Source organism: Dromiciops gliroides, chromosome 1, assembly GCF_019393635.1.
Source record: "Dromiciops gliroides isolate mDroGli1 chromosome 1, mDroGli1.pri, whole genome shotgun sequence".
NCBI classification, from domain to species: Eukaryota; Metazoa; Chordata; class Mammalia; order Microbiotheria; family Microbiotheriidae; genus Dromiciops; species Dromiciops gliroides.
This window is the reverse complement of record NC_057861.1, coordinates 572,256,041-572,283,642: the sequence shown is the minus strand read 5'-3', so window position 1 is coordinate 572,283,642 and position 27,602 is coordinate 572,256,041. Positions and strand designations below refer to the sequence as shown.

General features: G+C 37.4%; 1 protein-coding gene across 2 annotated transcripts in view; it reads left to right on the top strand.

The window, feature by feature from the left end:
- Positions 1-26,928, top strand: part of GDA (guanine deaminase) — a 293,146-nt gene extending 266,218 nt beyond the window's left edge. For both annotated transcript variants that reach the window (XM_043975108.1, XM_043975107.1), the window contains exons 9-14: positions 2,578-2,675; positions 4,440-4,507; positions 9,124-9,270; positions 14,585-14,715; positions 16,750-16,777; positions 22,082-26,928. In XM_043975108.1, coding sequence (XP_043831043.1) covers positions 2,578-2,675; positions 4,440-4,507; positions 9,124-9,270; positions 14,585-14,715; positions 16,750-16,777; positions 22,082-22,152 — 543 coding nt within the window. In that variant the 3' untranslated portion in view covers positions 22,153-26,928. The remainder of the gene's footprint in view (positions 1-2,577; positions 2,676-4,439; positions 4,508-9,123; positions 9,271-14,584; positions 14,716-16,749; positions 16,778-22,081) is intronic.
- The last annotated feature ends 674 nt before the right edge of the window (positions 26,929-27,602 follow it).

Sequence of the window (27,602 nt, the reverse complement as noted above, 5' to 3'; positions counted from 1 at the left end):
ATTAGATATGACTAAAGATGTCGAAAATTTTAGTCACCATGGTCCTTACAATTTTAATATTCATATTCTTCTTAGAAAATTAAGACACTTTGACCTCAAATTTTCTCAAGTCAGATTCCCTCCTTATGAGGATATAATTCCTAACAGAAAAACTGTGCTGAGATACAACCATGCAGAGTAGGAAGAGCATTGGATTTAGAAGACCTGAGTCCTGGCCCTCATACTTCCTAGCTGTGTGATTGAAGAAAAGTTATTTGAATTTTCTGACACCAAATTTTCCCATCTGTAAAACAGGGATAATAATATAACTCCTTACCTTGCAGGCTTGCTATGAGGGAAGCTTATTTTAAACCATTTATAACACCCCACATAAATGTGAAGCTCTGTGACACCATCTTTAGACCCATGGTTTTAGTAAAGATAAGGACATTTTCTATATTGTTCTGAAATTAAATATCTATTGTTCCCTCTCCCATGTTATGCCCCTTCTTGGTATCCCCTCCTTTATTTGTGCTGCTATTATAGAAGTTGGTTTCCCATGCATGTTCATTTCTCTTGTAATTAACCTGGTTTTCACATAAGTCTCATGATGTAATTGCCTGTTGACATTTGGTGGCAGTGGTGACACCTTCTAAAGGAAGGGATCACCCTCTATAGGAAGTCTTTCCCAGTTCCTCTTAATTCTCGTGTCTTCCCTCTATTAATAATTTCCATTTTATATAGGATTATATTATAGCCTGTATATAAGTGTATATAGCTTACTTTGTATATGTTTGTTAGCATGCTGTCTCCCCCAGTAGATTGTAACCTCCTTTAGGGTGGGGACTGTCATTTGCTTCTTCTTGTATCCCCAGCACTTATTATTAGCACAGTGCCTAGAACATAGTACAGGTTTATTGGTTAATGGATTGGAATAAACATTCTGAATACCACACCAATAATGTTTTTCACCTCCCCAGCATCAGACCCATTTAGAGAATCAGGTAAAGTATGTTTTAAACCTCAAGGAAAAAGGATAAGGGTATTTTAACCCAAAAAGCAAATCTTTATTTTCTCAGCCAATGAAAACAAAAACTCAATGGTAATTTCAGATTTATGAGAACATGAACACTGAAAAAGGAAAAGACTAAATTTTTATACAAGTAACATAAAGATTGCAAATGAATTTAAACGCTGCTTACATTCTTACATTTATTTTCATGTGATTCACAAATTAAACTTCAAATTTGCATATGTGGTTTCTTTACGTGCAAATTGTGGAAACTTCATTGCAGCAATACTTTTATGCTCACTATACCATTACAGCTCAAAGTAGAAAACTATTTTGATGTGGGTTTTGTTCTTACATTATAAGAGTTTTTGAAGAGAAAGGTCTTATTCTGGTAAATCTTACAGATTTTGCAAGAATCTGGAGAAACAGAGGTTTCAAATGCCAGATGCAAAGTTTCTTTTAAATTAAAAATAAAGGGATGGGGTAGCTAGGTGGCACAGTGGATAAAGCACCGGCCCTGGATTCAGGAGTACCTGAGTTCAAATCTGGCCTCAGACACTTGACACATACTAGCTGTATGACACTGAGCAAGTCACAACCCCCATTGCCCCGCAAAAAAATAAATATTAAAAAAATAAAAATAATAAAGGGATGTCTATTTCAGAGTTTCCATCCCATGTTGCTTTTTTTCTTCAAAGAAATTTAATTATTTTCAGCTAAAAGCATAAAGTGGCATCATGTTACAAGATGTTTGGAGCCTAAATTTAACAAAATGAAGAAATGAAATCAAATTATGACTCTACAATGGCCTAAAGATGGTTCTGCTAAGTACTGACCTTTTCCTTTTTTTAAAAAAATTCTAAGGTGGCAGAGTGGATAAAGCACTCAGGAGAACCTGAGTTCAAATCTGGCCTCAGACACTTGACACTTACTAGCTGTGTGACATTGGGCAAGTCACTTAACCCTTATTCCTCCCCCAAAAAAGTTCCATTTAAGATAAGAAACCCACAGTTCTTGCAGAATTCACTTTGCAATTTGGGATTAATAATTGAACCTGAATTTGTAGCAATGGGAATAATTGGATCATAGAATTTGGAGCTAAAGGGAACTAAGAGATTCTCTGGTTCTGCCCCAAGATTTCACAGATGAGGAAGTCTTCAGTTGCTTGTTATAATTTTCAAAGTTACTATGAAGAAAGACATAGGCCCCCCCCCCAAAATTACCTCAAAAATTCCATATTAAGTAGGGGGACAGAAAGCAGTCAAATTAAGAATCACCCCAGATCATGTGACTCCAAACCCAGGGCTCTTGCCACTACATTAGCAAGTTTATTTACACCACAAGTACCAATCCTTAATCAGATTAAAATGTAATTGGAAAATTACATTTTAATAAATAAATAACAATTACATCTTAATAAATAAAAATACAATTTGACATAAAAATGTGCAAGTAATTTTACATACTCTTGTCAATATGATAACAATAAGAACAGGAACTCATGTCAGGTCTCTAGGCTGAATTGGCAGATATTAACATCACAGCAACTAAGCGGTAAAGCTTACATGATTTGTTTTCCTGTCTAGACGGTGATGGCTCATGGCTGCTATCTCTCTGAGGAAGAGCTCAAAGTATTTGAAGAGCGAGGAGCTTCAATCTCCCATTGTCCCAATTCAAACATATCGTAAGTAGATGAGAGTGGGTTTTCAAAGGGGAGGTGCTTAACCTCCTGTACTTTTGTATATGAATGAGTAATAAATAGATTAATGAATGAAAGAAAAGGACATTTACTAAGCACTGACTATGCGTCAGGCACGTTGTTAGGTGCTGGAGATACAAATTAAAAAACGAGACATTTCCTGCCCTCATGGAATCTATATTCTGATAGAAGCGAGACAAAACATTTAGAAGAGTTGTAGCAAAGACTTTTGACCTGTCTGCAGGGATGGTGATTGGAGCCCAGGGGAGTTAGTTGATTATCATACTCTTTCCCAAACTAATAGTTTTCTAATTGAATATGACCTATATCAAATTGCTTACAGTCTCAGGCAGGGAGGAGGAAAAGGATAGAATTTGAAATTTAAAGTAAAAAAAAACCACAGATGTTCAAAATTGTTTTTACATGTGGGGAAAAAATTAAAATATTTTAAAAAGCAATAGTAGTAACAGTTTTGATACATGTTATTTAATTCAATATAAGGTTATGTAGACAGAAAATGTTGCAGTGGGAACAATGTGGGTGATACTGTATGTAATGCTGTTGGACTGGTTTGCACAAGACTTTAGAATCTGTTGTGGTTATCTGAGTCACTAAGTCAACTCAGTGCCTTTCAGAACCCTCCAACCCCTATATATCTGTAAGTTATCTAGGTTTTCTCTCTGTCCTATCCTTGGTAACCTTAAAGGATTATTTCTTAGATACATCTTACTTTGTCCTCTTAGAAGTTATAAATATCCCACTTAAACTGGAAGTAATAAGTCTCAAAATCCAGCCTTTGAGCTGTTTTATCTGGTCCTCCACCCTCATAACCTGCTACTATAGATTTTCCTCATGGGAAAAATTAGAATTCTGAATCCCTGGCTCATCACTATTCTACTACGCAGATGCACTAACTCCCCATTTCTCTTGACCTAGCAAATAACCTTTATAACAAAACTTCTTAAAATGTGGGTCATGACCCCCTATGTGGTCATATAACTGAATGTGGGTGTTGGGAAAAAATTTGGCAACAAGAAAAGGTTATGTATACCTATTTATATACCTATATAAATATAAATATATAAATAAATACCAGGAATAGCTCCAATTATATCTTGGGACAAATGGATGGACCCAAAGAAGCAAATCAATATAGGCTTGGGATCTTGATTTTGAAACTTATTTACTTATTTTGCCATTCAAGTGACTCTTCTTTCCTTTACCCAGCCCCACTCCATTCTCCTTTTACTATTAGGATGCTATTTTATTTCCTTCCTGAAAGGTAACTGGCAAAATGGCCCAACAGCAGAGCAAGCCTTTTGTGATTGGTCGTCCTCCTGGATTCTGGATCCTGGAAAGCTTTCCCATGATCGATTTAACTTGGGCACTTCTTGCTACCTAAATATTAAAGCAGTAGCTTTGTCTAGATGGTGTTAGAGAAGGGGGAGACAGATAGACACAAAGAGAGAGTGTGGGAAAAGAAGGGAGGGGGAGGAGAGAAGAGGAAGAGAAAAGAAGAGTGGAGGGGGAGAGAGGAAGAAAGAGGGACTGAGTGGGAGAGGTGGGAGGAGAAGAGAAGGAGAGAGGAGAGGAGGAGGAGGAGAGAAAAAAGGGAAGGAGAAAGAGACACTGAGTCGGAGATGGGGAGAGAGTGAGGTAGGAGAGAGAAAGGAAGGAAGAAAGAAGAAAGGAAGGAGGAGCAAGCTATATACTCTCTTTTCTTAGACTTCCTTTCTCTCCTATCTCTAGGATCTCCAGTGGATTTCTAAATGTGTTGAATGTCCTGAAACATAATGTGAAGCTTGGACTGGGCACAGGTCAGTAGGTCACTAACCCTGGTTTGCCAAGCACTTTACATGCATTACCTTGTCTGAGCCTTATAACAGTTCTGTGAGGCTGATAGTAGGTATATTATTTTCCCCATTTAATAGATGAGGAAACTGAGGCTCAGAGGACTTTCCCATCAAGAGGACTTGCTCATGGGTGTCAGACGAAGAATTAGGACTTTAGTGTCCCTAAATTTAGGTTCGGTATTTCTGTCCATTATACCACAGTGCCTTGAAATATTTGGCTTCACAGTACTACTTGGAAGGAGATCATCTTCAAATGTTATTCAGCTGCCCATAGTAGCACATGGCTAAAATACTTGCTACACAAGTAGTCTGAGGTTGGTAGATCTATTGAGCTCAATATTTCTGAGCTCCAATACAGTGAGCTCCTAGGAGGAGAGGGTTGAACTAGTCTAGGTCAGAGCTTCTGTGCCCACCAGAAGTGGCATTGGCCTGGTGAGTGGTCTTTCCATTTGCCGCCCAGACTAGATAGGAAGACCGAGTCTCAAAAACAAACAAATAAAAGGCTATTATTCCTCTAGTGTTAGAACAATTTTAAAACATCTTATAATCGTTCTTTTCTTTTGCTTGCATTTTATCTTATTCTTCTAAGTTTGAACAGTTTTTATTTATGTTATTTTTTAGTAGCTATCTAAGCACAAATGCTAACTCTAGAAAAATCAAAGTTGTTTTATTTTACCTTGTCAGAATACACTACACCCAAGCACTCAGACAGATTCGGCAAAATGAGACTCCCTTCTGTATTCCCTCCACCAGTCTGGATGTTGACAAAGCCTTCTAGGGGGCTGATGGATTAACTGATGCCTCCTGGTTTGATTAGTACATTTTAGTTGTTTCTTCTAATTGTGTGTTGAGCTGGTCACTTAGGAAGTGTGCGTCATGCCCAGATGTCTGGGCGGAAAGTGCATTGGCACCTCTTTGTCTTATTCTGTATGGCTTTAAACTGAAAATTCTACAATTGAAAGTGACTCAAAAAATAATAAGGAAGGAAAAAAGCATGGAGGATTTTTAGAATGCTATCATGTTCCATTCCAGCTACCTACAATGAGAATAAGTAGGAGGGGAAGCATTTGTTTTTCAGATGCATAAAACCATTAGGATCTGTTCTGCTGATATTTATCCAAACTTTTTCTGTCTAACCCAAATTTCTACAGAGAGCAATTAGTTTTAATAGTATTACTGTTATTTTGCTGACATCTTAATAGTGCTGATACTTTGATGGATCTCATCAAAGTAGAGTCTTTCCATTGGCACAAATTAGAAACCTTTGATGTCTTCTTATGCTTTGTGATTCTTGTCTGTCTCCTTTTAAATCCTCTATAGATTATCTACCAATAGGCTGGAGAATTTTCCATTCTTTTATATTTCATGCATGGCAGTATAGCATTTGGGCTATATTTGAAGTCAGAAAACCTGGGTTCAGATCCTGCCTTCTCCATTTAATATGTTTAGCTTGCTGCTTCACCTCAAAAATGAAGAGGGTGGACTAGGTAACCTCTGAGGTCCTTTATGGCCTTCCAAATTCTCATTCTTTTTTTTTTGACGAGGCAGTTGGGGTTAAGTGACTTTTAGGGTCACACAACTAGCAAGTGTTAGGTGTCTGAGTCTGGATTTGAACTCGGGTCCTCCTGACTCCAGGGTTGGTGTTCTATCCACTGCGCCAACTAGCTGCTCTATCATTCATTCTTTCTTTTTTTCTTTTTTTGGTTTTTGCAGGGCAGTGAGGGTTAAGTGACTTGCCCAGGGTCACACAGCTAGTGTCAAGTGTCTGAACTCAGGTCTTCCTGAATCCAGGGCTGTTGCTTTATCCACTGTGCCACCTAGCTGCCCCCTGATCATTCTTTTTTTTTTTTTTTAGTGAGGCAATTGGGGTTAAATGACTTGCCCAGGGTCACACAGCTAGTAAGTGTTAAGTGTCTGAGGCCGGATTTGAACTCAGGTACTCCTGAATCCAGGGCTTTTGCTCTAGCCAGTGCGCCACCTAGCTGCCCTCCCCGATCATTCTTAATAGTTATCTTTTGCTCTATCTATGTAACAGCATTTCTATAGCAGTATAAGGTTTGCAAAGTACTTTACATTTTATTTGATCTTTACAAGAACCCTGTGATGTAGATGCTATTATCATCCCCATTTTACTGAGGAGGAAACAGGCAGACATTAAATGACTTGTTCGGGGTCACACAGCTATTAAGTGTCTGAATCAAGATCTGAACCCAGGTCTTCCTGACTTCAATTCCTGGGCTCTTATCCACTGCAGCACCCAGATTCCAATTCAGTTCGGTCTTTGTTTTTAAAATGTTTTTTTGCACTTCCTGTGTCTAGATGAAGTGAATAATTACCAAACAGCTCACTTCAGAGTTTAGATGGCAAGAAACCTGTTGGTTGATAGGTGTAATACTTTAACATAAGATTGGTTTGGGTGATAGTCACTGAAGACAAAGTTTTGAGTGGTTAATGTGATTTAACCTAAAGCAAAAGTAAAACAAGTCCAGGGAGGAGCAGAGAAAGAAATACACATCTAAAAGAGTAGGAGAATATGTCTTTTAAAAAGAGAAACAAGGGGCAGCTAGGTGGCGCAGTGGATAGAGAACCGGCCCTGGAGTCAGGAGTGCCTGAGTTCAAATCCGGCCTCAGATACTTAATACTTACTAGCTGTGTGACCCTGGGCAGGTCACTTAACCCCCATTGCCCCGCAAAAAAAAAAACAAAACAAAACAAAAAGAGAAACAAAGGAAGCTTTGTAAATTTTGTAAATCCTGCTGTGAGAAAGAAGACCAGTTTGTGATAGAATGACTGGTTACATAGTGAATGATTATTGTAGCCAATATAAGCATCTCTTATACTTTTTTAACCATCTAATTCACACTAAACCTACTCCTGGCCCTTGTTGTTAACTTTTGGCCCTTTATCAATCTCTGTTCTCTGAGTTTCTCTCTTCCACTTAGGAGTCACTTGCCTCCATTACCTAATAACTGTTTCACTAGGTATGATTGTAGAATCCCTTGACCCCCTAAACATCTGCCATTCTTGACTTGCAATGACTTTATCCCTAGCTAACTCCCACCATCAGTTGGTGAGAACAACCAGCAGGCTTTTGCAGTAGTCAGGGGTGAGGTGATAAGGACCTGCAGGTGGGGGCAGCATCAGAGGTCAGAAAAGGGTGTATATAACCAATATTATGAAGGGAAAATCAACAAGCCTTGGCAACTGATTGGATATGAGGGTGAGAAAAGGGAGGTGTTCAAGATGACACATAAGTGGCAATCCTGGATAACAGGAAGGATGATGGGAAGTTAGTAAGAGGGAAAGGTTTGAGGGAAGATGAAGAGATAGTAAGTTTAATTTTGACATGTTGAGTTTAAGATGTCTGCAGGAAATCTAGTTGAATATGCCTAATAGTTGGAAATTCAAGACTAGAAGTTAGGAGAGTTGTTAGAGTTGGGCAAATAAAAACTAAGAATCTTCTATGTAGAGATGATAATTGAATTTGTGAGAGCTGATGAGATCATTAAGTGAATATATAGAGAAAAGAGGACCCAAGACAGAGACTTGTGAGGAGATTATTCACATTTAATGACCATGACCTGGATGATTATCCAGCAAAGGAAACTGAGAAGTTGTCACACAGGTAGGCGGAAAGTCAGGAGAAAACAGTGTCATGAAAACCTGGAGTCAGGAGAATATCAAAGAGAAGGCTATGAACAGTATCAAAGGCTTCAGAGAGGTTAAGAAAGATGAAGATTGAGCAAAAGGTCATTACATTTGGCAATTAAGAGATTGTTTAGTAACTTTGAAGAGTGCAGCTTCCGTTGAATGAGACTGGAAGCCAGTCAGCAGAGAGCTATGAAGGGAGCGAGAAGAAAGGAAAGAACCAATCGCGGGCAGCCTTCTCAAGTAGTTTAGCCACAAAAGGCAGAAGAGAGGTATCAGCAGGACCAAGGACAGGGCTTGAAAAATGGCAGCCAGGGGCTCAAAATCACTGGGATGTGGGGCAGCTAGGTGGCACAGTGGATAGAGCACCGGCCCTGGATTGAGGAGGACCTGAGTTCAAATCCAGCGTCAGACACTTGACACTTACTAGCTGTGAAACCCTGGGCAAGTCACTTAATTGCCTCACCAAAAAAAAAAAAAAAAAGGTATAGAGAAAAAAAATCACTGTGTTGGGGATAGAGTGATGTGGTGAAAGTATGTTAATCATTAAGGAATGATCCAACCTTGGGGTAGAGTTGTCTCAAGGCATCAGACAACAGTGTGTATAGGGGAAAGGGGTAGTGGTGGTGGTGCCCAGGCAGGGCAAACTGCTCTGGAGTTTAAATGTCAAGAGGGTGTCTAGAATGAAGTCCAATTGCTGCCCTGGGAATCCAGGAAGCCAACAAGTTAAACAGGTACTGACAAGCCAACTACAGTGGTGTTCAGGGAGCCAGAGTGACTTAACCCATAACAACACTTCTTTCAGAGCCAGGATTCAAAACCAGGCCATGTGATTCCAAGTCCATTGCATTTCTATTATATGACATTCCATTGTTTATGTACTTAATCACCTGTTTATCTTCACAGGTTTCAATATTTTTTATCTATTATAGATGTTGCTGGTGGTTATTCATCTTCCATGCTTGATGCTATAAGAAAAACAATCATGATAGCCAATGTCCTTTACATGAAAAAAATAAATGAGAAAAGCCTCACTCTTAAAGAAGTATTCAGATTAGCAACTCTTGGAGGAAGCCAAGGTAATGGGCATTTCATATCTATCTCATTTTTTTATCTCTTTATATCCCTATGTAGACCATAAGCTACGTGAGGGCAGTTCTTGTCTGAACATTGTATTTCACCTGGCATCTAGCACAGTTCTCTGGATATAGTAATTAACAAATATTTGTTGACTTGAAAGTCCTTAAATAAAGTGTGGAACCTGCCTCATTTTAAAAATTCTCTTGATCTGAGAAGAAGAAAATGATATCATGATGGGCTTGTTATTTCTTCAAACCTTATATGGCACATCCTAAAAGTAATGTGATCATTATTCAGGGAAGCCTGTACATAATGATTGATAAACAAGCATAAATATAACAAAACAACTCTGCTGTGCTGAGTCCCAATGGTAGATGGTGGTAGAGCACCACCGACTACAATGGGTGCTAGCTTCAACTTTAAGAATATCTTGGAGTGCAGAAAAGCCATGAGCAAAATTTGAAGAAAGAACGGTCTTGCTTTTCTAGTTTCCCTTCCAATCAATTGTAAATGAAATTGTTGATTTATTATCTAAAATTTCAGAAATTTCAGCAAATTTAACATCTTGATTGTCATTAATTATGATTTTTAAAAAATCTCAGTTTGGGATTGGCTGGCTGGTTTTTCAGAGATCAATTTTACTGTATGGTTAAATTTTCTTTAAATGATGCTTCTTTCACTCTAGGCTCCTTGTGATGCTATTTCATCAGGGACTTGTCCACTTTCTGAGCTGGCCATCATGGGGTGCATACCAGATTATTTCTCTTGCTTTTTATATTATTTTAACTTAGGATAGTATGACATGGTTGATGATGACTTCTTCCTAGGTTGTCTCTACACTGCAGTTTGAAGTGAAATAAGGATAAATGGACAGTATGGCAGAAACTAAATATAGACCACCATCTCACACCATATACTAAAATAAGGTCAAAATGGGTACATGATTTACACATAAAAGATGATACTATAAGCAAATTAAGAGAGTATCTATTAGATTTATGGGCAGAGGAAAAGTTTAGGACTAGAGTAGATATGGACAGTAAAACAAAATGTAAAAAAGATAATTTTGGTTATATAAAATTAAAAAGTTGTTGCACAAACAAAACTAATGTAATCAAGATGATAAGTGTTAAGGGTTAAGATTCTAGCTAAACTGTCTAAAATATCTAATGAGTGGTCGCCAATCAATTACAAGCTTTAGCAAGAGTTAGACTTTTAAGCATTTATTAAGGAGAATAAGAATTTGGTAAAGAGAGAGAGAAAGGCCTAGATTCCTATCTATTAAAGGGAGAGCACATTTCTAGCTCCCTTCTCCGCCAGCGTCCTCAGGAAAGAGCGCCTCCGTCTCCTCCTTCCTCCTCCCACTAGTCCGCGTCACTTCCTGATACCAAAGAAAAGACTCCTGGTCTTGCCCTCAAAGACCTTCGCTTCATGGGCAGAACTCTTCTACAGTTAGTATCCAGCAGGTGGCGTTATTCCAATCGTTACATAAGGGAAGCAGAAAATTGGGAATTTTTGAAAAAATTATTTCTGATAAAGGCTTCATTTCTCAAACATATAGAGAACTGAGTCAAATTTATAAAAATACAAGTCATTCCCCAATTGATAAATGATGAAAGGATATGAACACGCAGTTTTCAGATAAAGAAATCAAAGCTATCTATACTCATAATATGAAAAAATGCTCTAGATCACTGTTTATAAGAGAAATGCAAATTAAAACAATTCTGAGGTATCACCTCACTCCTATCAGAAAACAGAAAATATTGGATGTTGGAAGGGCTGTGGGAAAGCTGGGATGCTAATCCACTGTTGGTGGAGTTGTGAAAAGATCCAACAATTCTGGAGAGCAATTTGGAACTATGCCCTTTTGTCCAGAAATACCACTGCTAGGTTTATATCCCAAAGACATCCCAAAAAAGAGAAAAAGACGTATTTGTACAAAAGTATTTATAGCAGCTCTTTTTGTGGTGGCTAAGAATTGGAATTCAAAGGGGAATGCCCATTAATTGGGGAATAGCTAAATAAACTGTGGTATATGATATTGTGCTATAAGAAATGACAAGCAGGATGATTTCAGAAAAGCCTGGAAAGACTCCTATGAACTGATGTATGGTGAAGTGAGCAGAACCAAGAGAACATTGTGCACAGAGACAGCAATATTGATGAAGAACTGTGAATGAATTGACTATTCTCAACAATACAATGATCCAAGACAATCCCAAAGGACTATTTTTTTCCAATTTCATTTGACTATTTAATGGTTAGTATAGCTTATAGAGAAGAATATTTACTTCAAAAGTATAGAAAGAGGTATGTTGGTGGGGCAGAGCCAAGATGGTGGAAGAAAGGCTTATGTGCCTGGGATGGTTTCAGGGAGAGCAGAAGCACTAAGGGAGGAGTGGCCTGTTCAGGGCGACTGAGGCTAATTTTAGCACTTACAAAGATAATAACAAAGTTAAAGCTCTTGCATCCAAAGCTTCCAAAAAAATATGAACTGGTGTCAGGTCTTGGAAGTGCTCAAAAGGGACTTTGAAGAGAAAGTAGGAGAGATAGAAGGAAGATTTCAAGAGGTAGAGGAAAGAATGGAAAGAAAAATGAGAGCAATGCAGGAGAGTCATGAGAAAAAAGTCAACAGCTTGAAAAGCCAAATGGAAAAGAAGATACAAAAGCTCTCTGAAAAAAATAATTGCCTAAGAATTAGGATTGAACAAATGGAAGCTAGTGACTTTATGAGAAACACATTTGTGAACTGAACTGAATAGACAATTTGACTTTCAAATACAAGACCCTACATTACTCAAGTTGTGAAAGAAAATAGACAGAATAACTTTAGCAAGAGGAGCTAACAAATAAAATTATACTTCAATCTATATTCAAATACCATCAGTTCTTTCTCTGTTGATGGTTTCAATCAGACTATTGAAATCTGATTCTCTGTGGTCAGAAGCTTGGCGTACCTGTGCCTCTCATCCACTGGGCCCCCACCACTCAAGCCCACTGGTTCAGAACCAGGGCGCTTCACCCCAACTCCAGTAGAGATTGCAGCCAATTCACCCTGGCCAACCACCAAACCCCCTCACTGGACTACAAGCCAAGCCTCAGAAGAAGCTAGCTGGCGCTGAAGACGCCTTGGGCCTGGAGGTGTGTTCTGTTCCTGGCTGGGTCTGGACCATGCCACCGAGCTCCTCTCTCAGTCCAATCAGCAGGTGATCCCAGTTGCCGTCTTTGGCTGGAAAATAGTCTCACTCTTGTTCTCATGTGGGTTAGACTACTGCGAGGGTTGTCTTATGGCATTATTTTGGAGTGTGTGGACAGGTTTATTGGGAGCTTGGGGGATTCATAGCCTTTCCTCTGCCATCTTAATCCCAAAGGACTATTGATGAAACATACTATCCACCTTCAAAGAAAGAACTGATATTGATGGAATACAGAGTGAACTATGTTGTCTTTCAATTTCTTTCATTTTTTTCTTTTAATCAAGTTTTCTTGTACAAAATGACAAATACAGTAATGTTTTACATAATCATACATGTATAATCTATATCTAATTGTTTGCCACTCAGGGAGGGTGGAGGGGAAGGAGAGAAGAAGGGATAAAAATTGGAACCCAAAATTATAAATAAAAATGTTTATTACATTTTAAAAAATAAACTGTGTATTCATCCATTCTAAAAAAAATAAAATAAATGGAAGCAATTATGCTTAAATTTCCTAATAAATTGGGAGGTAGTTAAACCATACATGCCCACAAACAAAAAAGTTCATATTTTCCTCCAGAGGGTAGTAATTTTCAGTAATATAGGTCTTCTGTAAATCTATTTGAATTATTTGCCAGCTTTGGCACATCTCTGATTTGGATTTTGTTAAACAATCTATACAAACAGGTATTTCTCCAGAGTGTAGTACTTTTCAGTAAAAGAGACTTTCGGCAAATGGATTAGTTGTTTACCAACCTTTTCTATAACCTTTTATACCTCTACCAACTACCCTCTAGCACCCACCCTCTAGTAGGCACTTAATGAATGCTTTTTGATTCATCTGGTTTTGGGTCTATTTTTAAATCCAGTGAAATCAATCAGATCTTTTTTTAAAAAGAACATATAGATTCTTTGACTCTGTAGAGATTCCAGATATATTAAGAATAGCATAAATTATGCAAATATTAATTAAATATCCAAAGCTACTGCTTTGCTTGCTGGTTTATTAAGACCATAGCCTTTACAGATTGACTTGACTTACAGTATTATTTTTCTGTGTGCTAGACAGATACTTCTAGAACCCAAGAGGTAGATGTTACATACATCAGCAAGAGAAGAATTTCCACAGTTATCCAAGTTCTCTTACTTTCAACTCCATTCCAACAAAAATAGAAAAACCTAATCTGAAGTTACCTAACTATGGCCATTTCTAACCATCTTAGCACCCTTTTTTTGCTGATATTTCTTTGACTTTCAGGCTTTTTCTCTGAGAATGAAAGAGGTGCCTTTCTAGAAATCTTTTTTTAAGGAAAAATCAAAGTCATTGCCTAGTAACTTTGCCAAAATTCTTCTCAGACATAGTGGGTATTTGAAGATCAAAAGTCACCTACCAGAAGTTTGTTATTTCAGAGACTGTTTATAGTTGCTCAATGCTGTGAGGGTGTTTGTTTCCTGAGATCACCTTTACAAATGAAATAAACAAGTTTGCCTTTTTTATCCCTACTTCTCTGCTTGTCTGGGTGTGTACATCTTCACCAATCTACAAATTGGTGTTACAGAGTGGTTCTCAGCAGCCTGGCGCTGTGCCACAGGATGAATAACAGATTTTGGAGTAAAAGGACCTGGAATCAAATCCTGGTTCTCCCACGGCAAGTCACTTCCTCTTTCTGCCCCTTAGATTTCTATAAATGAAAGAAGGGGTTGAGCTAGATGGCATCTCTAAAGTCTCATTCAGTTCTAAATATGAGCCTAGTACTTTTATTTGGCAAGAAAACCACGTTTTGGAAATAGTATATCTTGGGGCTCAAGATAAACTCTAATAGTAAGGGATATTTGGACATGAAGCTCAGTACCAATCACCAAAAGGCATTGCAGAGGTCTTTGAGAGAGGCCATTGACCTAATTTATTGGTTACTGATAGCCTAATATATTGATCATGTTCAGACTGTTCTCAGTTTACCTTAATTTTCAAACATAACAATATTGTTACTTTAAGTTTTGCAAAGCTGTGTGTGTGTGTGTGTGTGTGTGTGTGTGTGTGTGTGTGAAAACAGACAGGCAGTCATTGAGAGATTTGATTCTCAGAACCACCCTACTTTGCTTCCCATTACAGTCTTGGGACTAGATGATGTGATTGGGAACTTTGAAGTTGGCAAGGAATTTGATGCCCTCCTGATCAACCCTAAGGCTTCAGACTCTCCCATTGATCTCTTCTATGGTGATCTGACTGGTGAGCTTTCAGAAGTAAGTCAAGAGAAAGTCTTTTCTTTTTATTTTAAGTGTAGAACCCTGTACTTAATTTAAACATTTGCTATTAAAATCTTCCAATCATACTTTTAAAAAAATCATTCAAAGGATATGTTTCATGATAAAATCTTTGCATTAGGAAGAACCTTGGGAGATTACACTGGGTTAGTATCCATAAATCATAATGATAGCAAGATGACTAGATTATAAACTCCTTTGATACAGGACCAAGAATGAGGAAGAATTTATCTTTATCCCCTGGGACCAAACAAGATGGTTAGCAAACTTTTGAATGAATGAATGAATGAACAACATTCATAAGGCAGAAATTAGGCATAGAAACCAGTTGTACCCCTTGTGACTGCTAAGTAAGGAGAAAGAAGCACAAGAAAGTCAGTGTCCTTTGCAGTCACATTCCTTATTTAATGTCATGTTCTCTCCATATAGAAAACTTTTTCAGAAGGGAGTTTAGTACTTAATTTAATTGGAATAGGCAACTCCTGACTCCCAATGTGGAAACTCCCTCCACCATTTTTCAACTCATTTGTAACCTAGGGTGTTATAAAATTGCCTTTGGCACAGGGACTATGAGTTATTTGCCTGGAATCATACAGCTAGTATGTGACAGAGGTAAGATTTGGACACAGATCTGGCTGACTCCACAGTTGGTCCTATATCCACTTTGGCATGCTGCTTCATATATCTAAATATACACATTCATATATATATATATGCATACACACATATATATGTGTGTATAAAATTATATACTTTAGTGCATCTTTATTTAATAAAATTTCTGTAAATTTTTGGTAATTAAAAAAAATTTTTTTTTGCAGGGCAGTGAGGGTTAAGTGACTTGCCCAGGGTCACACAGCTAGTAAGTGTCAAGTGTCTGAGGTCAGATTTGAACTCAGGTCCTCCTGAATCCAGGGCTAGTACTTTATCCACTGCGCCACCTAGCTGCCCCCAATTTTTGGTAACTTTTATCAATAATTTGATAAAAGACATGATACTTTTATAAAATGTCACTTTATACCATTTCATAGGTATGAATTGATTAGAATAGTTGAATTGATTAGAATAAGTGTAATATATTTCGAGCTTCTTTAAGAAAAGAGCTATGTAAGTTGACATTGATATAATTCATTTTTTAACTGTTTAGTCTCATACTGGAATGTACTTCCTAATGTCAAAGCTAATCATCCAATCCATGGTGTTATATGACACAACTTCTGTAATGGCCAGTTATTTTATTATACTTATTTTTTAAACTTTTAGAGCATCTTTTCTCTGAAGAATTCAAAGAACTGTTAATCACATTAAAATTCCTGTCAGGGCAGCTAGGTGACTCAGTGGATAAAGCACTGGCCCTGGATTCAAGAAGACCTGAGTTCAAATCCAGCCACAGATACTTGACACTTACTAGCTATGTGACCCTGGGCAAGTCACCTAACCTTCATTGCCCTGCCCCCCAAAAGTAAATACTTCCTATCAAGAGATCTCTATTTTTTAAAAAATAGAAATATAATTCACGGCCAAAAAACAAATTAATGTGTCTTGGCCTGCTAATTGCTTATGGTCTATATATTGGTAGAGTGGAAAGCACTGGATTTCTGAGTTTAAATCCAAGTTTGAAGGAAGGAAATAAGCAATTATTAAGTCCTTACTATGTAGCAAGCACTCTACTAAGCACTTGATAAATATTATCTCAATTAACATTCCCAACAACCCTTTTTACAGTTGAGGAAACTGAGGTAGGCTGCAGTTAAGTCTATTCACATCTAGATTTGAACTCAGGTCTTCCTGATTCTAGGCCCAGTGTTTTACCCACTGTACCATCTAGCTGCTATATACTAATAGTGTGATATTGGGCAAACCACAACTTCTTAGGGTGTCAGTTTCCTCATTGTAAAGTGGTCAAACTGGATGGCTTCCAAGGTCCTTTTCATTGCTAAATCTTATGATGTCCTTTTACATAGAAGATTTAAATTCTGCTTTCTAATTATCATCTTTCATTGTTCATTTTAGGCTGTCATCCAGAAGTTCTTCTATCTAGGTAGGTCCCTGGATTTCTCTCATCCCTGGTATTTATTAACCATTGTTGTTATCTATTACACCAGAGGCTTGCATACATTTCATTTTAATCTTGGCTCATTCCATTCCCTTTATGGAGACTGTTGTCAGGCTTTAACTGTTTTACAAAAAGATTTAGGTCACATGCAATCACCAAATGCATATCCCACTGTAGCTTTGGCCATAAGAACCTCCTAATTGGTTTCTCTGCCTCTAGACTCACCTTTTCCAATCCTTCTCACATATCTCTGTTAGACTTTCATGATAGCACAACCCTGCTTTGTATCCTTCAGTGACTTCCTACCACCAAATGCATCACATTTGAATTTCTCTGCCTTTCAAGGCCTTTGTGCCTTTTCCTACTAGTCCCCAGTTTTTCTAAACTCTCTGTCCTTTGTCTCTATCAACCTCACTATGACCTCAATACCTTTGCTCATGCTGTTTCTGTTGCCTAGGATGCTCTGTCTCCATGTACCTTCTTTCTTTCTTTTTTTTAAAGACAAACCCAGGAACTCTATGAACACAATTACAAAACATTTTTCGCACAAATCAAATCATATCTAAATAATTGGGAAAATATCAATTGCTTATGAATAGGCTGAGTTAATATAATAAAATGACAATTCTACCTAAATTAATTTACTTATTCAGTGCCATACCAATCAGACTACCTAAAATTATTTTATAGATCTAGAAAAAATAATAACAAAATTCATCTGGAAGAACAAAAGGTCAAGAATATCAAGGGAACTAATGAAAAAAAAATTCACAGGAAGGTAGGCTAGCCATACCAAATTTGAAGCTATACTATAAAGTGGCAGTCATAATTTGGTACTGACTAAGAAATAGAGTGGAGGATCAATGGAATAGGTTAGTCACAGGAGACATAGTAATAAATGACTATAGTAATCTACTGTTTGATAAACCCAAAGACTCCAGCTTCTGGGATAGGAACTCAGTATTTGACAAAAATTGCTGGGAAAACTGGAAGATATTATGGCAGAAACTAGGCATATAGCAGCGCCTTACACCGTATACTATAATAAGATCAAAATGGGTACATGATTTAGACATAAAGGGTGATACTGTGGATAAATTAGGAGAGGAAGGAATAGTTTACCTCTTAGATTTATGGAGATGAGAACAATTTATGACCAAACAAGAAATAGAGAATATTATGAAATGCAAAATGAATGATTTTGATTACATTAAATTAAAAAGGTTTTGTACAAACAGAAGCAATGCTGCCAAAATTAGAAGGGAAGCAGAAAGCTGGGAAAAAATTTTTACAGCCAGTATTTCTGATAAAGGCCTTGTTCATAAAATATATAAGGAACTAAATCAATTTATAAAAATGCAAGTCATTCCCCAATTGAGAAATGGTCAAAGGATATGAACAGATGAAGAAATCAAAGCTATCTATTGCCATATGAAAAGATGCTGTAAATCATTATTGCTTAGAGAAATACAAATTAAAATAACTCTGAGGTACCACCTGACACCTATCAGATTCGCTAATATAACAAAAAAGGAAAATAATAAATGTTGGAGAAGCTGTGGAAAAAATGGAACACCACTGCATTGTTGGTGGAGTTGTGAACTTATCCAGCCATTCTGGAGAACAATTTGGTACTGTGCCCAAAGGGTTATAAAACTGTGTATACCCTTTGACCCAGTAATACCACTACTAGGTCTGTATCCCAAAGAGAGCATAGAAAAGGGAAAAGGACCCACGTGTACAAAAATAATTATAGCAGCTCTCTTTGTGGTGGCAAAGAATTGGAAATTGAGGGAATGCCCGTCAGTTGGGGAATGGATGAACAAGTTGTGGTATATGAATGTAATGGAATACTATTGTGCTGTAAGAAATGATGGGCAGGCAGAATTCTGAAAAACCTAGAAAGACTTAAGGGGACTGATGCTGAGTGAAGTGAGCAGAACCAGGAGAACATTGTACACAGTAACAGCAACATTGTATGATGATCAACTGTGAAAGACTTGGTTCTTCTCAGGAGCGATAGTGACAGAATATTATTAGACAATTCCAAAGAACTCATGATTGAAAATGTTCTCCACATCAAAAAAAAAAAAAAAAGAACTGTGGGTTCTGAATGCAGATTGAACTGTACTGTTTCTGCTTTTTTGGGTTTTTTTTCCCTCTTTTTTGAGGTTCTTCCCTTTTGTACTGATTCTTCTTTCACAACATTACTAATGCAGAAATGTGTTTAATGTGACTGTACTTATATAGCTTATATCAGATTGCTTTGTGTCTTTGGGGGGAGGGAAGGAAGGGTGGGAGAAAAATTGAAACTAGAAATCTTATGAAAACAAATGTTGAAAACTATCTTTATGTAACTGGAAAATAATAAAATACTTTTATGATTAAAAAAGAAAAAATCTTTTATTTTCCCCCAATTACATACAATAACAAATTTTAACAGTTTTTTTTAATTTTTGAGTTTCAACTTCTATCACAAGCTCCCCTCACTCATCCCTGAGATGGTAATCAATCTGATATAGGTTATATGTGTTCATTAGTCATTTTGTGCAAGAAGACTCAACAAAAAAGGAAAGAGGAAGGGAGGGAGGGAGGGAGGGAAGGAAGAATAGTATGATTCAGTCTGTATTCAGACAACATCTGTTCTTTCTCTGGAGGAAGAAAGCATTTTTATGTTTTTATCATGAGTCCTATGGGATTGTCTTGGATCACTGTATTTTTGAGAATAACCAAATCATTCATAGTTCTTCATCATATAATATTGCTGTACAATGTTCTCCTGGTTCTGCTCACTTTATTTTGCAGTAGTTATATAAGTCTTCCCAGGTTTTTCTGAAACCATCCTGTTCATCATTTCTTTTTTTTCCAGTAATAAACATTTTTATTTATAGTTTTGAGTTCTAATTTTTCTCTCTCCTTTCCTCCCCCACTACCCCGTCCCCTCCCTGAGGCAGTAAACAATCAGATATGGGTTATACATATGCAATTATGTAAAACATGACCATATTACTCATTTTTACAAGAAAACTTGAATAAAAGAAAAAATGAAAGAAAGTGAAAAATAGCATGCTTCAGTCTGTGTTCCATCAACATCAATTCTTGGATCGTTGTATTGTTGAGAGTAGTGAGAATAGTTGTCATTCTGTTCATCGTTTCTTATAGCAGAATAATATTCCATTACAATCATAAACCACAGTTTGTTGAGTTGATGGGCATCCCCTCAGTTTCTAATTCTTTGCCACTATAAAAAGAACTGCTATAAATATTTTTGTACAATAGGTCCTTTTTCCTTTTTTTTTTAAATCTCTTTCAAGGTCCAGTTCAAGTCTCACTTCTTCTATTACTTCATCCACCCTGCTCTCTCCCTTTTCTGAACTTTTGTTACACTAAATAGTCTATTTCCCACTTTTCCCCCAAATGGCCATGTATGTCATGTCTCTCTAACTAGATTATAAGCAGGGTCAGGAGCCTGGGGTCCTGCAGGTTCAGGAACAGAGGAGGGCGCAAGTAGTATTCTGCATAGTTCATTGGAAATTTCCCTGGGGTTCTCTACATAGTTCCAGGGCTATTGGGAACAAATGAAGCTATTTGCATTTCCACATGGGAGCCATATAGTGGAAAAGGCACTGGTGTACCTTGGATCAAACTGGCTTATAAGTGAAACAGCATGACTAAAGCTGAAATGAATGCAGTAGCTATTGCTCCTACAGTATTTGTTTGTGGATCATTCTCCCTTCACATTATGGTTGAGAGGGACTGCTAACAATTGTTTGTCAGTCCACAATTTTGGCTTTTGCCATTCCAAAGCTCTAAGTGATTCTGAAAGCTGTGATCAGCTCTAGCCTAGTTCTGTCTATGTGAATCGTACCAGCTGAAATTAATTCTGGTTTCCATCCCAAGACCTTAAGTGCTGGTCATGTAACACAAAAGACCATCTCATCTGATCAGTGAATTCTTTCAATTTCTATTTTATCTTCTGCTTCTAGAATATCAGGACAATTTTCCCTCAGAATATTTTGGAAGATGATGTCTAAGCTCTTTCCTTGATCATGGTTTTCAGGTAGACCAATAATTTTCAGATCATCTCTCCTGGCTCTATTTTCCAGGTCAGCAAGTTTTTCCCAGAAGATATTTCACATTGCCCTCTATTTTTTATTTATTTGGATTTGCTTTATTGTGTCTTGGTTTCTAATAAAGTCACTAGCTTCCATTTGTTCAATCCTAATTCTTAGGCAATTATTTTCATCAGAGAGCTTTTGTGTACCTCCTTTTCCATTTGACCAATTTGACTTTTCAAGCTGTTGATTTTTTTCTCATGTCTTTCCTGCATCACCCTCATTTCTCTTTCCATTTTTTCCTCTACCTCTCTCACTTTATCTTCAAAGTCCTTTTTGAGTGCCTCTATGGCCTGAGACCAATTCATATATTTCTTGGAAGCTTTAGATATAGGAGCCCAGACATTGACATCTTCCTCTGAGGGTGCACCTTGATCTTCCTTGTCACTGAAGAAACTTCTATGGTTCTCACCCTTCTCTGTCTGCTCATCTTGCCTTTCTTTTATTTGACTTTTAGCTCCTTAAAGTGGGGCACTGTTTCCAGGCTGTAGTATCCCAAGCTTCAAGAGGTCCCAGGTGGTATGATTTAAGGAGAATCAGGTTCTTCACTCACCTGGCCTGTTCCCTGGTCCGTAGATGACCCTAGACCAACTTGCTAATCAACCAGCTTTGTGTGCTGTAGTTGTCAGCTCTGATGAGCATGTGCCCCTCCACGACCTGGGCCACTACTACTCAAGCCTACCTCCTGGTTCCCAGCAAGGGTGAAAAATCCAAGTTCTGCCTCAGCATCAGCATAGACCCCTGTAGTCTCCCCCCTGCCAAGGGCTCAGCCCTCTCACCAAACTGAGCTTAGTTCCAGACAACGCTGGCACTTCAGCTGATTCAGAGGCTCTGGGGGTCTCCTTCTCTGGTGAAGCTTTCCTGGGACTGGATCTGTGTCAGGGTGACTGTGGGGTTGGGATCCACTCCTGTCTCAGCACAGCAGCTCCCTCCTTCTGACCTTCCAAGCCATTCTTGGTTAGAAGATGATTTCAGCACATTTTTCTGTAGGTTTTGCTGCTCCAGGCATTGTCCTATGGCATTATTTGGATGTTTTTTGGAGTGATCATGTCATGAGTCCAAGAGCTCACTGCCTTTCATCCCAAGACTATCTCATCTGCATCTTTATTTCTCCCCTATTCAGTGCCAGGTACATAATTGCAGGGATTAATTGACTAAATAATTCTTCTTTTAGGAGATGATCGAAATATTGACGAAGTGTATGTGAGCGGCAAGCAAGTGGTTCCATTTTCAAGCTCAGTGTAAGTCCACTAAGCCTTCTGAAGACATTCTCCTGGGATAATTGATGGAATCATCTCTCTGCATCTCTCCTTTCAACCCAGGCAGAGTTGGAAAGTGTTGGTTAAAATATAGTACCTTCTTGTTGGGAATGACTACTAAGTTTCTGTGTCTAATTAAAGCATCCACTTGAGAAATTACTGGAGGGAAGCCAAGGATCATTTTAGGCTCCTGGGTTGGGTGGCTTTCATATATATGAAAATTTTGCCTTTTGAATTGTTGAGTTTTTTTTGGCCATGCTCAAAAGTAAACTTTACTTTATTAATTTGAAATGTTAAATCAATTCCATGGAAATGGTAAGAAGGACAGATAGAGATGCTTTTCTTTCTTATAAAAATGAATCTTGAGCACATATGAAAATTTTCAACTACAAAGTTGAAAATTGCTTTGTGGGGAAATCTTAATGAAGAAAGAAGTCTTTAAGGAGTATGAAAAGAAATGTTGAAGATAACTTAAAGTTATTCATGCTTGAAAATTACATGTTGAACATTACAAATTTTAAGAAGAGACCTTGCAGAATTTTAGAATGTGATTTCAGAGCAAGTCTTTGTGCTTGAATTTGCACTCACTGAAATTTGCACTTCATAGATATTTTGCTATTGTTTTTTGGCTTTGTTTTGGATGAAACTTAGGAAACACAATGCTAAATGCTACATTAAGATAGTTCTGTGCTTGTAAATTTGTGTCGAAAGCTGGAAAATGGCTTTTTAAAGGTCTCTTAGGACTATTATTAATGCACTTATATGGCACAAGTAGGAATATTTTTGAGTACCTTAAAACACTTTAAATTATAACCATGCAGTGTTGTTATCCATCAAAATTATACTGTTGGAAAGAAAATGGAAACATACTGCATGAAGTGGTATTATCCATAGGACTACAAATTGAAAATTGCAAAGACAGAGAAGACCAGTAGGCATCAACAAATCTATGTAATCTCATCATCATATTTGTAAATAATGGGAAAACTGTTGTTGATCAAAGCTTTACTTGGGAAAGGTTCCATTTATTAAAGACAGGCTCTACCTGTCTGGATACCTTGGTATCAAGGGTTGATACCAAGCAGTACCTGGCATTTTGAAATACATGTCAAGTGTTTTTTTTTTTAATGGATATCATTAGAAAAGACGTTTTCAAAGCCCTCATTAAAGCAGATAATCCTTTGCTGAAAATGCTCTACTCTTATTTAATAGAATTTAAGTACAACCAAATAACAAACAATAGAATTTAACCAAATGACTTGGATATTATCTTAAAATTTATTGTAATTCCATATCGAGGGCAGGGACTGGGTTTTTTTTGTTTGTCTATTTTGGACTTCCTTTGTATTCCCATTTCTTAACAATACCTAGCACATGGAGAACACTTAATAAATGCATGTTGATTGGCTGAGCAATTGATGTTTCATATTTTAAAGGATACAAAAGGAACTTGAACTTACTGACATATTACTCTTTGCCTTATTCTAGAATTGGAAACAATTTTTGCCTCTGGAACAAATCTTTGAGTATTATTATTTATGGGCTATATAACTCAATTGTTAATTTTATAAAAGTTAAGCCCTTTTTCATACCTGTGCATTTTGGTCCTGGAAACCACAATAGCTAGGAAAAAACCAAAATCTCAGTATTCCAAGTAAGCTAGTACCCAGCAGCATATTCCTAGCCACTGTTGGTTCTTGCTCACCTCACTTTCTTCTGTGTCTAAATTGTAAATGGAAATTAAATGTGGATCATTGGCTTTCGTTAATATTTAGAATTAGCATGCAATCAGGATAGCAAAGAAAAAAGGGAGGAATACAGTGGCTGAGCCTGTTAAATGTTAAGCTTTGTCCAGAGGGTATGTTAGTCTAGTGGAAGGAGCACTGGATTTGGAGTCAGGAGACCTAAATTTGATGATCAACTTTGCCTATGTGTGGCTCAGAGTAAGTCATGCCTCTTCTCTGAACCTCAGTTTCTTCATTTGTAGTAAGAGAGGATTGGACGAAATGATTTCTGACGTTCCTTCCAACATTATCAAGCTGCGGAGCTGGGTTTTTTTTTAAAGGAACCTGCTTGAAATGTTAGTGTCCTTTCACCTCCCTGCACTCACAGCACTTGTTACTTTTTTGTTTTATTTCTACAAGAAAAGTGTTATTGTGCATTGCATCTGCTTGTGTGGCAAGTGAAGTTATACACTTTGAAACCTTCTTTTCCTAATGTTGGCTAACTATGTAATAAAAGTTTTCATGAATTATGGAATGGCAGCACTAAGCCAGTCTGAGATGTCATTTTATGTTGAATATCTTTCTCTCTGACAGAAGCAGGAAAGAATTATGACAGTGATTTTAAGCAAGTCTTTTTGGAAAATGCATACTTGCTGTCACCCCCGTACCCAAGTTACACACCAGCATATTTATTGGAGAGTCCCTAGCCCTCTTTTAATCAAATATACATTTTCCTGGAATGATGTTGCTTTAGCATCACAAAAATGTTGTAGCACCCAGAATATGGCTTCTTTCATCATCTAGAATTATAAAGAAACAACATCCATAATAAAGAATTGAGAGGCTGTATGGGTAGTGGAAAGAGCTCTGGTCAAGGGGTCAGAGGAGCTTGAATCTAGAGCTGCAAGGGACCTCTGAAGCCATCTTGTCCAACCTCATTTTTTAGGAAGTAGTCTTGGAGGGCTATAGAGGTTAAGTGACTTGCCTAAGTCATATAGATAGTAATTGTCCAAGGCAGCATTTCAAGCTTGGTCCACTGACTCCAGGACCAGTACTTTTCCCCTTAATATGTATTCTCTAAAAGAGACAATGTTTCTAGATCTGGTTCTGCTCCTCACTATCGAGGTAGCCTGGAGCAAGTCACTTAAAATGAAGAGATTAGATAAATAAGTGATTCTGAATCTGACTGCCTTCAGACATCTTTTTTTACCTTATCCCCTGCCTCCCAAACCTAAGATTAAATTTAGGAGGACATAAGGTATCCAGCTAAGGACATTTATTTTTTAAATTGAGTTGAAAACAGATTACAAGGTTTATGAATGTAAGCTCAATGATAGAAAAATTATCAGTCTAGTTCACCCAAGAATTGCTCATGTTTTGCTTATCACTGCTTTGGGAAAGGAAAAGAAAAAGGTTAAAAGACATTTAAATATAAAACAGAAAGTTCCCATGAAAAAGAACAGATTTTTTAAAAAAGCTTCTCAACTTAAGAATATAATTTATGGCAGACAAATTGGAAAGAGTACAGATGTTTGGTTTTTTTTATAGCCCATGTGTAAACTGAGCAGAGAAATAGGTGGACTGATGATAAAATGTTATGAATTATTAAATTGTTTTTATGATTTTCTTATAATTGGTCTTCAGCTCTTTCTCTAGGCTTAAATGTAACAGATTTTGGAATAGAGAATACATGAGTACACTAGAGTAGATTCTCCTGGTATCTCAGAAAAAGGAATAACCCTTTCTAAGTCATTCTTTTGGATGCACAAACCAACAGCCTCTCTAATATAAAAAGAAATTCCACAGTTAGAATAAATAATGGTGGTAAAGAAATACTACCTCATAATCTTCAGTGGTTTTTTTGAAACCACCAGTCAGCCAACACTGTTGGTTGTGGGGTAAGGATATGATTAGGAATATGTGGTCTCACAGCGTGTTTTAAATGTTCACTCCTTCCTCATTCCGGGATTTTTGTCCCAAAAGGCAGAATGGCACGTTCATTGCTGTCTCTGTAACATAGCCACTGTAAGATGCATTCTAACAGGAAGACATTCATGAGAGCACTGTTTTAAGACCAATTATAATTACCCAAACTCTGGGATTTTCCAAAATCAAGGCTATTTTCACTTATAAAGAACATAGGCTCAGAGGTAGAAAGGACCTTTCAAGGCCATCAAGTACAACCTTCTTCATTTCACAGATGAAGAAACCAAGTCACTTGTATGACTTGCCCAAGGTCACACAAGTACTAAGTTGCAGAGGCAAGAATCAAATCAATGACTTCTGACCTCAAAGACAGTGTTCCTTCCATCCCACCACCGGCGTCCTTGGTAACTACAAAATGTTCCAAGACCAGTGACTTCCCATTATTTTTAAGCTGAGCAGAGTTCATTGGCATATAATTGGTGTCTTGTTCAAAGGCTAAGAACAGATTAAAAAGACTCTGTTCTAAATCAAATGTGATTTCAGACAGTGGTGAATTTAAATAGCTTGACCCCTGAATTTGATGTCTCTTTAGAGAAAAATATTATGTAAAAACATAAATAAGCATTTTTCAGACTCTAACATTAATTATGATAAAGAGCCTTCAGATATAATCCCACTTCTCTTCTACCTATTCTTCCCCCCTTCTACCCCTTCCCCTTTTGTATCTTGAATTGATGAAGGTGAAACTGTTTGAGCTGTCTTAGTGAAGTACAAAAATTGACCTTTAGCACCCGTGATGAAAAGAAAATCTGTAATTGAAGACTGTGCTCCCCATTCTCACTGTACCCATGAAGACCCAGGTAACTAAGATGCTTCTTTACACCTTGATTAGTGACAGTATTTGCCTGTCACTTTCCTGCTAGAAAACAGGCTTTTATAGATTCTGTCAGAAACGGCTTTTTAAGGAAAAGTACTTTAAAATGTTTACTCTTAAGTATATGTATTCAGTGAAAAAATGGAACTCAATATTTGTGTTGATTTGCTTATTTCTCTTGAGTGTGAGCACCTGTGTGTTGCAAAAACAAATAAAAACAATCTTGTGTTTACCTTAATTATCATCTGAGTTCATTTTTGTATGGGGAGAGGACACATCTTGGACTGCTGTTCGCATTATAGCAGAATACAATGTATATGCTTATAGGAGGTTACCACCCATTTCATCATCTATGTTATTTGAGTTCAAGTACCTGAGTTTAAATTCCTACCTTTTGTCACTACTGATGTGACCTCAAAATCAATTTGGGCCTGCTGATCCAGGATTGGAGTGAAATAAGGGTAAAAGTAGCAACATGGCATTTTGGAAAGAGTGATTTCCATTAACTAATTGTAGGTATCCCCTAACCCTGCTGACTCTCAATTACACAGAATTTTGTTGTTGGAAAGGATATCAGAGAGTCTCAGCCTTTCTTGAGTCATGAACTCCTCTGGCAGTATGGTGAAATCTACAGACTCTTTCTCAAAATAATGTTTTTAAAAGCATAAAATACAGGAAATCAATTATATTAAAATACGGTTATCAAAATATTTTTAAAAACACGTTCATAGGGGCAGCTAGGTGGTGCAGTAGATAGAGCACCAGCCCTGGATTCAGGAGGACCTGAGTTCAAATCTGGTCTCAGACACTTAACAATTACTGGCTGTGTGACCCTGGGCAAGTCACTTAACCCCAATTGCCTCACCAAAAAACCAAGTTCATGGTCCCCTGGTGAAGAGCCCTTGTTTTTAG